The 13,541-nt window shown below is 33.1% G+C and overlaps 1 protein-coding gene across 1 annotated transcript; it reads left to right on the plus strand.

Moving 5' to 3' along the window:
• The first annotated feature begins 2,164 nt into the window (after positions 1–2,164).
• LOC105341120 (uncharacterized) lies at positions 2,165–11,517 on the plus strand. The gene is made up of 11 exons (XM_011447474.4): positions 2,165–2,301; positions 4,190–4,275; positions 4,650–4,794; positions 6,233–6,538; positions 7,265–7,549; positions 7,775–8,104; positions 8,707–8,988; positions 9,575–9,705; positions 9,875–10,067; positions 10,441–10,725; positions 11,075–11,517. Exons 1-11 carry the CDS (start codon positions 2,229–2,231, stop codon positions 11,398–11,400), a joined length of 2,442 nt encoding a protein of 813 aa, XP_011445776.3. The 5' UTR covers positions 2,165–2,228; the 3' UTR covers positions 11,401–11,517.
• Positions 11,518–13,541: the final 2,024 nt, after the last annotated feature.

Consider the following 13,541-nt stretch of genomic DNA (forward strand, 5'->3'; position numbering starts at 1 on the left):
CTTAATTTTTCTCCTCAAAACATACGCTAGAAAATATTTTTGTTATTTTATTGATAACTTTACCCATGTCACCGATCAAGGCATATCTTATGTCCCCCTGAGAAAACAGATAAGCTTACATTTGTAGAGGTGAAAATTTCCTCATATCGTTGGAAATGAAAAATCAAAGTACTGAAAGTACTGTTAGACGGTGGCGCCGTTTGAAAGTGGCATATTACATGTATGATAATTATTGTTGTCGAAAATCCAAAGTTAGTATCTCATACATGTACTAATACTTAGCGCTTACTCGCACAACTGGTCGTGAGTTTCCTACATGGATAATTCTGTGGAAATCGTAGTTGTGATCACAATCCACACTTTACAAATGTTGTGTCTCTTTATCGTAATCTTTTGGGAAAAACCCATAGATTTATCACAGTAGCCTTTGTAGTATAGAAGTTTGTATCCATATGTTTGTATCTATATGTTAGTATCTATATGTTTGTATCTATATCAGTTGACATTAAAACTCCGTTTTCGGTAATACATGTACTACATGTATGTATTTTGATTGCCCCAGAATGACTCATTAAATATGTGGGTTGCCACCACATATTGAATGAATAAATCAAATCCAAAGCGATTTCATCACAGTACGCCCAAATATTTGATTGTATAAAGAAGGGGAATTTTGGTTTTTTCCCTTTTGACCTTTGGGTTGACCCCGTAAAGGGGAACAACTTTTGAAAAGTGTGGATTGGATATAATAAATGGATAAAATACTTATCAGGTTTTTACGAATTATTTGAGCATACATGTTGTATGTTTATTGTCCCTCTCGACAGCATATTCCCTCAATTTCTTCACGGGGAAAAAGTTGCAGTCTCGTGGACCATCACACTTGCTTTTGTCCTCAAAGTCAGTTAATGCATTTAGGTGTAAAGAAAACGGGATGTTTTACAAGAACCTGTTTGATAAAACTGGTATTGCTTTTGGAATGCACGTCATCGTGAAACAGAAGAGTCAATCAATATTTTATCTTCGACTTTAGTAGATTATTTCCATTTGCTCACTACCAATTTATTTAGAGATACACGAGCTGACACGCCGTGAAATCCATAAGACGTTTTACATCATATGTCTTTAATCCCTTACAAAAAATCTGAACTGAAAATCTTTCAAACATCGTAAAATGGGGTTTGTTTATACATGTAAAATTGTAAAATGGCGACTCGATTTGCACGTGAATTTTACAATCCGATGTCGATCGATTAGCGTGTTTGAGAGAAAGTCAGCAGCAAGTAAAGCGTCAAATTCAGTAGTAAATATTGTCTGATGAATATTGAGGTTTCTGTAATAAAATTATTGTTCCTATAGAGAGAGTGGGTTACAAAATAAGGTAAATCACTGGTCTGTCCAAAATTAAACACATTTGTATCGTAAATTTCAAGTTTTTTGTATGTTTGAAAACACATGCACACTTGTAGAAGAAAGTGTGCCATTGATCGGTTGAAGTTCAATAAAATGTAATTTATGTAATATTCATTGTCAGTATCTGTTGTGAATTCTTAGGTATAAGCTACAACAAAATAAATATTCTGCCTCAACTAAAATTAATGCGTTGAAAAATTGCTGAAATATGAAATGGCAAACTTGTTTAAATAGTGTGGTTCTGACAATTGTTTACATCATAAAAAAACAAGAAGCGATTATTGTGAGATCTCCTAGCAAATTATCGCAGTGATGTAGTTTATGCAGCCCTGATACAGAGTTTAACGTCACAACTGGCAGTTGGTGCATAAATTATCGATACCGCGTAATTAAGTTACGGCTCATTTAAAATAAAACACAATTTCATAAATTATTTAAATATATGTACAAAATAATTAGCAGCTATAATGCTTAAAATATCTGATAAGATTAATATAAGTTCTCATACTGAAATCGACACATAGATAAAACATTGCGTGTAACACTGCATACCTAACATACTTATCGTTCCTTATCCGCTAGGGTCCCCGTGAGAAATACTCTTCCGGTCAGGACGGTAGCAATAGACCGTGGCTATTTATAGCCACCGTCTAAAAACGATCAATTGTTCAATTTAGCTCCGTATAACCTATTCTTATCAAAGCATTACAGGTTGTTGTATCAATGCTTATTATTCCACCTGCCTGCATGTACATGTATACTGACAAAAGTGTGTTATTTCTTTGACCACACACGATTGATATACACGTGTAAATATGCACCTCTTCTCCGTGCTTCTTTTTATAGGCAGTTTTTCAGTTTTAGGCGGATTATTAGCATCACAAACAGGTAAGAATTAGAAGTTTCTTTTTTATTCACAGACGGACAGAGAGTCAATACAGTTAAATTGATTATGGCATTCCTTGTTCAAATACTGTGCTTCGTCCATATTTGTATAATTATAAGAATCACTTTTCGTGGATAATAGGTGAAAATTATATTTTCGAGGGTACGTAAATTCGCGGACAATGACCATTCAATTCAATAATGTAATTCGAAATAGCACTTTAATGAACAACGTTTACATTTTTAACTGTCTTTGTCTGTGATAACATTACGAATCAATTTTAAAGTCTATCATAAAAGATGAGCGACACGAAATTGGCGTGTCTTAAAACATAACCGAAAAACGGTATTGGCTGCGCCGTGAAGTACGTGAAAAAAATAGTGGTTTTAAAATGTTGCTTTTAAGTGTACAAATTGCGATTAAGCCCTTCGAGTTCTATTGGATTTGAATACGCCCTTACCAAAATTATCACCTCATAATACTCAAAGAATGATTCCTCATTCCTAAATTATATTTCGTGAATCAACTCAACAACAAAATTTACAAAATTGGTTTAAATTAATAAACCCACTGTAAACACAAAAGCACAAAGTTTAAAACAGTTTTTACTTGTCCGTATAGGGTTCCGTATTTATATGTAAACTTTGACTAATATCTTTTATTTTTTTCAACTTGTGTTAACTCCGCGTACTGTATCCATAAAATATTCTTATGCATATTCTTGTTTTTTATTGCAAGGCAGCTCGAAGGAGTCAATTTCGGCTGAAAATTATAAAAGGTCTAAACAATGCACCAGAAAATTAATTTTTTGTAGGAACAACCGTTGTCCTTACATTTGTTTATATAACAAATATATCAAATGAGAATACTCTAACAACAAAAGTGCTTGCACACTCTCTAGACAATGATTTCTTATATTAATATTTTGGAAATTGAACACACGACAGGTTCAAAAATCTTCCATCGAACTGGTATGATAATTATTTGGCACAGTGCTGTTGAAAAAAAGGTCTGATTTTTTTCCATTTTGTTTTATCCAAAATTGATATCCGATTGATGAGGCTATAACTGACGTACGACCATTACCTCCGCCTGTCAACGCAAAATAAATAAACAAATTAAAAAAAAAAGACACGCTAATGTTGCTCTTTGCCACCAGCGTGACTTTAATTGTTTCAATACGATGTAACACATTACGTAAAATTATTGATATAAAATAATATAACGTAATACTACAATTAAAATAAATTGAATTATGTCACAGTTATGCATTTAATATTAATATGATGAAATAATGATAAAATTTCGAATATAGCACTCACTTCGTCTTGATAATACACAAAAAAGCGATTACTCGTAAGCCAGAAATTTGTAAAACTAGTTTCGAGAAAGCATTTAAAGTAAACTTTAAAAAATTCCTTTATTGAATGTATTCCGAATTACTTCTAAAAACCTGAAAAGAGTAAATAATTTTAGACACCTGCTTTTTTATTAATTATTAAAACTACTTTTGAAAGCTTTTTAAAAACCATTTAGTACGTAATTGTTGGCCAATGGTTTCGTTTTATATTCTATTTAGATGATCTATCCGATTCATCATCAGGACAACTCCTCATAAGGGTCGACTCACAGATACATGTAGAAGCCCCGTTTACCTTTAAAATATTTACCACTATTTTGAATTGTTAGCACATTTTGTACCCTCTGATGTTATTTTATTCATAGAACTACAATTACTGAATTCATCGAAAAACATACCGCACATCTCCTCAGTGTACGTTAGTAAAATCTCAGTTATATCAAGATTGAAAAACATAATGCAAAATACTCGCACATTACTACCCTCAATGAAGATTGGATCGTGTTCGATAAGGATTCCTGTTTTTTCAGATATCCATATGCTTACGAGGAGTCATCCCGGTTTTATAGAAGTTGTACTGTCGCCACATCAGTCCGTTCTTACCATTGAAAGTCAGGTAAACACTACCGCAACATCACACATTATGCATGTATTAAAGTATTAAGCCTATAATGACACATTCTGCACTACATGTATGAACAGCATTTTATTATGAAGAGGCTGAAACCATTTAGCGCTTAAAGATAATTAATTGTGTAACCTTTGCTCCATTTTTGTATATGATTTGGTCTTTTGACGCATTAAAAGCGTTATCAAGAAAATTTTAAAACAAATACATGCAATACGAGACAAATATTAAAGTAGAATGCACATACGGGAGTTAGCATATAATTCTACAAAAAAAAGCACGATTGAAGATTAAATCTTTAGCCAACTACTAGAGAATGCTGAATCGATAAAAAATAATGCAAAGTATCTATATTGAATCAGATAATGGGTACCGGATACAGATCGGCATTCGACATGGATCAAAACCAGACCAGATTAATCATCGATACGGACGAACATCCGGGGTTTTACATTATAAGTCTCATCCAGAACGGGACAATCCTGACCACCAGGTACATTAATGCAGGTAATATACCTATGAACCATCAGGTGATATAGGACAAAGTAAATACCGGAAGGGGGGGATATCATTCGGATCATTCTCGACCTTTTCCGTAACCGATAAAAAGACCCGGATACCAATATATCGATACACATACGAGGTTTATTTTTTTGGTTACGGAAATGGTCGAGTAGTTACGATTCGGGGATTCATTTGGCGGCTGTTACGCTCTTACGCGATAATTGCGGTAGCGTACTACTTCTATGCAGGACAAAGTGAGATAGTTATCTAGATACCAAAATATACATTATAGTATTCCAACAAGTTTATCGCAAAACTATGTTTATTTTTCCTATGAGAAGACAGTACCAAAGTTATAGTGAAATGGTCCATTGTAACTAATCATTGAAAAATATGATTGAAATTGCTTTTTGCCTTTTTTAAATGTATGTAGCTGGCTTGGCCATTCAAATGATTCAAGTCTTTAATACTGATGAAGAGTTTTATTTACTGTTGGTTCTTCAACGTAGGAACTGTAAACAATACAACATTTATTAGTAATTACATAACAACCATACATTAATTTTATTCACTAATCAATGTAAGTAAATAATCAAAATCATTTCTGGTAGCAAAGAAAATATTATGTAGATATTTCACCGAAACATGTAAACAAACCTGGCGCTTTACCTTACTTTACTGTACAAAGGGGAATAACTCTTAGTTACTAATTACACAATAATTTAAGGGTGCAACAAATAATTCCACCAGTAGCAATTTAGGAAGAAAATGAAAACTATTTGATCAAAATACAGTATTGAAATATTGATACAAAATACTAATAAAGGGCCAATTATTATCAAAGTAACGTTTTACTACGCACGGGTCAAAATGGCGCCATGTATAAATCCACCCTAGCAATACTTGTACGTAAATGCTCTCAATACAGAGTAATCGTTATGTCCACATTAAATATAATTTATGTATATAAACAAGATCAAAGACGTTAACTTTAAAGTAGGCATAAGTACATATGCATATAATTGTAAAATACCTTGTTCTCCTGACCAAGTCACTAAACGTTACAATTCGTTCATCATTCTCGTCAAACCATGTGCACAGAGATGATGGGCGGAAGTTACATAATACACTAAGTTTTACCGGACTCAAAAATAGAAAAATTGCCAATCCGCAATTAATTACATAAAATCATACACACATGCAATAAACAAATTGTAAATAAAGGTTATTTAAACGTTTGAAGTTTTGAAGAATTTGCATCATTTACAATGTAATTTCAACAATTGTATTGAAAATCCTTAAATGAAAATTCTTCCAACTGATTCGAGTATTTCATGTCTATAGGTGATTATTGAATATTTACATTGTTTATCTCAAACAATTTCTATTAAAAATTATCAGTCAAAAATTTCAAACTTCAAATGTGACATACTTTGTTTAGTTTGTCAGAAACAAACACAGCTTGATTTGAATCAAACTTACGTCATACAATCACCCGAGTTTCCTCTGTCATATCACGCTGGCATGCGATGCTCGTGGAACATAACAAAATCCACTCAAAATACTTGGTTCAAGATGTCAGCTTTGGAGCTTGGAAACAACTGTTTGACGTCGTTTCAAATGGACTTTAAGGATAAACTCTGTTCCAAGACGAGGGAAAACAAGAGCTTACTCGTAACAGACGACTCCGTATTTTTGACATTCTCTTCTCTTCGACCAGGGGAACCATCTTCTTTACTTGTTGAAGGTAAGACTCGGATATATCTTTCTCTAATTATATAAAAATACTTCTGTTGAGAAGTCATCAGAGCTAGCTATTGTTTATAATTCGTACCGTGGCAAATACGCCGAAAAAACAACAACTCGGGAGAAGGATCTGATTGGTTACTAAGCAAGACATCACAAGAAATCTTGTTTTGTAGTACAGTAATAGTTGGAAACCTTTAGCTTGTAAAGAAGATGTAAAACTCTTTATGCAGTGCAAAATATATCATATAATGTACCGTATTTATCCGCTTTTTTTGCGTGTCAAAATCTGTTACATTTTTAAATTGCGTCAGTTATTTTTTATTACGCTTTAAACAGTTTCTTATTGAAAATGATACAGGATATATTTACTGCGTATTCAATTATTTGCGATTTAAAAAAAATCGCGAAAAAAGATCATCACGAAAAATACCGGATATACGGTATAAGCGTCAATGTTTTGATGTTTTCTTAGGGTGTCTTTGGTTAAGGTATATTGCTTATGTTTGACGTAAACATATAGTCATAGTAAAGTTCATCTGCCAATGTTTACATATTACAGTTTTATAATCGCCATTTTGCTGCATGCGTTTGATTTGATATCTTTTCACAGCTATTTGAAAGTAACAATCAATAAAAGGGCGACTTTAATAATTACAAAATGAAAAAAAAAATGACAATGGGTTTTGATTTTTTTTTTAATACATAATTTATCGTTCTCTATAAGTTGTTCCAGAAATACCATCCCCCGCAAATCTAACAGCCGTATCCCATGGTAACTCAATGACTTTGACCTGGGACTGGAGTGGACCGGAGTATGATGACCTGCTTTGCGTGATCGAATACGCTGTGTATCCTTCCGCTGTACCCAGTACAATAAAAAGAAACTGTAGTGATACGCCCTACACATTAGATACCAGCATGCATAGAGGACAACTGTACCAGATTAGAATTTTTTCCGAGACTCTCTTTTGGGAAAGTGAAAAAACGGACTACGTGAATTTAACGTCAGGTACTTGTTATATTGGATATGACGGTGTTTAGCTAAACGTAGTATATGTAGTTTGTTGTGCGTAACAAATCGTAAACTTTCACCATATCATGCAAAATAAGAAGTAAAAGGCAATTTTGTCTATTCATAACCCAAATAAAAAAAGTCGATAGCATAATAACATATCATTATGAACAATGAGACAGTTAAAGGCCTTACACGTATCAAGTTGTGCTTCTTTTTCAGAATGTCACCTTGAAGTTTTTATTAGCAGTGGCAACGAGACGAATATTTTCTCAGACGGATATCCTAACCACCTTCAACCTTTCTCCAACTGTTCATGGAAAATAAACACAGATTATGAAAGCTATCTCAAAGTGCAGATTCACGACCTAAATTTTTGTTATAACCCAATAGGCTGTCGATCAACATGTTTACATATTGATGACAAAAACATTTGTTCTAGATCTCCAAAAAAGAAGGAATATCTACTTCAGAATAACAGCACACTCATTACCTTTAACACGACCAATGAGATAGGTGGGCGGGGCTTCAATCTGTCAATCAAAGCCGTGGGTAAGTTTATAGAGTATTAGATTTAGTTACATGTAAGAGAGCTGGATGTTTTAAAACCAAATTTATCTCCTTAAGATTAAAAGCTCTGTATAAAAAAAAACCATTTAAATCTTTAATTTAAAAAAATGATATATATTCTCTTTTAATTAATAGTTTATAGTCAAAATAACCTAACTTAGAATTTCAATGCAAATCTTCTGGGTAATTTGTAATTTTATGGGTAACAATAACATTTAATCTACCAAATCTTTATCAAATGTGACAGAATCATCACTGTAACATAGCTAACTGAAAGGTGACTAAATCATTACTAAAACACGACTAATTGTTTACTAAAAGGTAACGTTACTGAAGGTGCCTTAATGTTTACAAAAAAGCCAATGAAATTTTACTGAAACGTAATAGATGGTCCTCTAACTGAATGTGACTTAAAGATGATTGAAGGATATGGCTTTCAGTACTACACACTTTTCAGTTTCATTAAATTGTGTATGAGCGGAACAATTATACACCAGAACACTATTGTAAGATAGTGGAAACAAATACGTACGTAAATAAATTAAAATTTCATCTCATTTACTTAACTTTCCTTCTTTTAAAAGATTCACCACCACCTTTTGGAGAAAATTTTCAACTCCATAGCGAGCAGGGGTTCATAAACGTATCATGGCAACCGTATTCAGGGTCAAAACGATTGCTAAGATACGTGAACACTTACAGAATTGTACCGGAGGTTGCTTATCACGTCAAGCCCATTCACGTAAACACCACCCATTACGTCATCAACACGCGCTCTCACCTTGGTCAGCTGTTTGCTTTAAGGCTATCTTATCTGACGGAGGGGGGCGAGGGGACACCATCAGGTGTAAAGATAATTCGAGCAGGTGAGAAGATATATTAATAGTCGAAGGACGTTAAAGCACGTCAAAACATATATATTTATCTTGTTATGATTGAAGTCAAGGTCATAACATTGACGTATTTCTACTCATAAATAATTGAATAAATCATAATATTACGGGCCTCACCGGCAGAGCACCACTCCTATTTTTGTATGTTTGAAGGAATGGCCCGAGAATTAGAAAGAAGGGCACCCGTGTACAACGAATTTTGAGAGTTGTAAAAATGTATAATCTATTCAGACTATCATCCAAACACGTTGGGTTATTTGAATGCGAGTTTTACTCATTTAACAACCATATATACATGTATTTGTCGATAAAGGGAATTTAATAGCTTATGACACAACTTAAATGACTGTAGCTGTTGATTATGAAATTACAGTAAAATTAAATAAGATTTTAGCAGTTTATAGTTTCAATGCTATATCCTAACACATTTTCATTCGATTTTTGTTTCAAACCGACTGGTGCATTTATGTTCTGTGAACTGGGTACCGTAAACTTTATTTATTATTTCATACCCGAGCTAAAATTTATAGCTCTGTCTAAATGTTTTCTGTCTATTTAGTGTGTGGATATACTACATTTTTACACCATAATCAAAGCCTAACTTTCTCATCGCCTGAATTGTCTGGAAACTACCTGTCCAATGTTTACTGCAAGTGGACCATACTGAATAATCAATCTCTGTGGTATAAGGTAAATTTATAATTACCTTCCTTATATATTTTCCTTTGTAAAATGATTCCCTTCCTCAAAAATAATTTTGATGTATGTCGTGTTAAGTAATAAAAATGCACATTTCAGGTCAAAGCTTCTGACAAAATGTAAGTGCTCTGGAACGTAAATGCTATCACGTTTATTTCAGATCAATTTTATAAAAATGGATGTAGAAAACTCCATAATGTGTCAAAAGGATTACGTGGAGTTTTCTGCAAACCAGAAGTACTGTGGAAACCGGACCGGATCGTTTGTAATCCGGAACAGCAAAGCAGTCATTGCTTTCGTCACTGATGACAGTAATTCCGGCACGGGTTTTTCTGGAACTATAACAGCGTTATGTAAGTTCATGTATTTATGTTGCCAATGAGGAAACCGTTACAATTTATTTTTACTTCTGATTTTGAAAGCACTTGCAACAAACAAAGAAATTACATATAAAATTCTATTTGGATAACTATAATTATGTCTTTGATAAAACGAACTCCTTTTGATTATTTTCTATTCAAAATTTAGTAGATCTGAAAATTTATTGAATGTATAATTTTGATGTATTTCAATATTTTTACAGAACAAAACCCCCACTAACCACCTACTCCCTTGACCATGGTCGTCATTTTGTATCAATCCATCAGGTTTTTTTTCTGTAAACACTTCCATACATTGATTACGCTTTTGAAAATTGTTTCGTTCTTTTTTTATTCATTCTTAAAGACCCACCATCTAGCAAACCTACAAATCCATCAATATCAAAAACGCAGTATGGACTTCTAGTGAAATGGACTGAACCATTGGTAAATCCAGGTCCTGTGAGAGGATACAGAGTGAGCTATAAACACGCTGATAGGCCTTTGGTCAGTGTCATTATTGTTTCAGCCAATGAAAATGCGGCTTTTATAAACACTCGGTCATACCCGGGCAGTTTGTATGAAGTATGGATTTCTGCCATTGGTGAGACTGAAGACAGCAAAGAAACCAATCACATGTATTCTTATTCAGGTAATTCAATTTGTTAAAAAGTTAATAAAGGTACAAGTTATGGATGGTGTGAAACAAATTATTCAGTTTTATTTTAAAAGTAATTAAATAATGAAATCAGAAGTTACAAATACATTGATAATTATTCAAATTTTATGTTTTTTTTATTCACCAATAAGGAGAGGCAGTGCCTAATTAATCCTAATGCATGATAAAATATTTTTCTTTATATACTTCATAATTAAAAAATAGTTCGTGTATAAATGCAAAAGCTTTTTTGCATGAAACAAAATATGCTTTTCCTGATCTGTGGACAACTACTTTTAGACAATATACGTGTTGTAAAGATATATGTTTTTGTCTTTTGAAGAATGTGGAAGTCGTCTAAGAGTTTCAAACACTACAGAATATATCAGTACGCCATTCTACCCAGAATTCCCGGAAGTGACGCATTTGTGTTCATGGATTGTTTCTTCAGACCATGACTACACTTTGACAATCAAGGAAGTGCATAAAACTAATTTCTCCACAAACTCAAGGGACCAGGACTATTTAATGGTGAACGATATAAAATATTTGATATCGAATGTGACGCGAGGAATGAAGCTTTCGTTTTATGGCAAGAATACTTTAAGTATCTTGATGCGTGTAGGAAAAACGAGTGTTTTGACAGAAATACGACCGATAAATGGTTAGTGTTGTTTCTAAATTTTTTGAACTATTACTTTGTATGTTGGTAATTGTTTATTTACCAATAGAAATCTAATGTGCCCAGTAATTGTCTGTTCCAACATGCATGATGTATATTATATAGACGAAGTAATTGTATATACTGTATATTCCTAATTAAACGCGAGGAATTAATATCCGCGTAAAATCGCGAGAAGCATCCTTCGCGGATTTTAAAATCTCGCCATTATTTTCTAAGAGTTGAAAACTATAAGAAAGAAGGAGAAAAGTTCAACGTTCGCGATTTTATATTCTCGCGATTTGGTACAAACCAGCGGGATCGCGGAATTAAGTACTCGCGTAATATAAGGAATTTACAGTATTCAGTTCAAGCAAACACTGTGCAAACAATATAGCTGTCTTCCTCCATGTATTTGTTATAATTCATCTTTAAATTGTAAAAGAATTCATCCAAATGTGGATTATCTCGCTTGGGAGGGAGTTAACTTAAAAAAAAAGCATGCATTACATTTATGTGGATTTTAAAATCAAGATTGTGTGTTTAAGATAATGTCCTGTTCGTTTATCAATGTAATTGTCTTATACCTATATCGACCTACTTTGACAGGCCATTTAGCATCTACCAATGCCTACCCTGCAGGCCACGTGACAACTAGTTTGGTCGCCAGCGGCACGAATCCAGATGCAGGTGCCCCCAGCTGACTAGTGATGGGGATTATTACGTTGAATCTCATAATGACGTCATTGAAATGTTAGGTGATTCGCACTTTCTTCTAACAGAAGACGGAGAATCGGATTGCATTTTTAGATGTAATTCTACATGTATCTGCAATACAACTGCAATACGTTGTACAAGACGTGTAGAGATACAAACTCAGATGAACATCATTCATGGTTTTCTACATCTGTAACTGTCCATACAATGGCTGTCATGCACTTTGCGTTATTCATGATCAGCCAACTGACATCTGATTCATCATACATGTACTGACATAACAGATTCTTTTACATTGTTCAGTATATTACATTGCTCAGTACATTGCTCAGTATATTACATTGCTCAGTATATTACATTGCTCAGTATATTACATTGAGTTTGTATCCATGTGACGGAAATTTGAATAAACCGATAAAAGGATAATTTCTGATATTTTAAATTGTGTAACACTGTTGACGAGTATGAGCGAAATGTAAGTGTATGCCTTTATTTTTTTTTATAATATATACATTTTTAAGCACATTTCAAATTAGTCCATGCATGTATAATATCAATATATTTGAATTTGAAGTACGTGCGTCTTAATACTCACTAAAAACACAGGAAATTATTATTAAATGTTTTTATAATCCTCCATAATTTATATGATAACGTTTTATAAATGACTTCTTGGTGTGTAATTTGCTTACATGTATATTTTGGTTTTTACATTTTTTTCTCATTTTTTACTCACATTGGTGTGATAAGATTAATTTATTTGTTAAACAAGGATTTAATAGTATATAAGGTTCATAGTTGTACGCCAGGGGCTCGTAACAAACTTAGTAAGGACTTAGTTAAGTCATGCTTATGTTAAAAAGCAAAAGCGAATTGTTTATTTCTTTTATCGAATTTGAATACTGTGGTTTCATTAATATTCAAGGGTATCACTTTTCGTGGATAAAGTGAAAAGCACAGTTTCAAGGATACGTAAATTCGTGGCCAATTTCCCGATCAACACGTGACCAATTACCCTATCAATACGAAATGTTAATAGAAATTGCACTTCAATCAACACTTAATTTCGTGGATCAAATTAATAACGAAATCCACGAAAATTGGTATTCAACGAATGTTGATGAAACCACATTATATTGATAATAAATCAGAAGCTTGGGTTAATATCTTGTTTATTTATAGATACAAGTGCTTGATGTCTTTTAGATGGGAGTAGTCTAAGTATAGACAGACACAAAATTCAAGTTGGCATATCATGAGTTTATATATGTATTTGATATTTTTTAAAAGCTCAAGCAATAAATCTAAGGGAATTTATTCTGTCTATCTTAGCTAAGCACAATACTAGTTACGGACTTAAGTCTAAGAATGTACTGTTAAGTCCGACTTAATCAATATCATAGACTTTAAGAGACAGTACGGCGCATCTTAT

Source organism: Magallana gigas, chromosome 10, assembly GCF_963853765.1.
Source record: "Magallana gigas chromosome 10, xbMagGiga1.1, whole genome shotgun sequence".
NCBI lineage: Eukaryota > Metazoa > Mollusca > Bivalvia > Ostreida > Ostreidae > Magallana > Magallana gigas.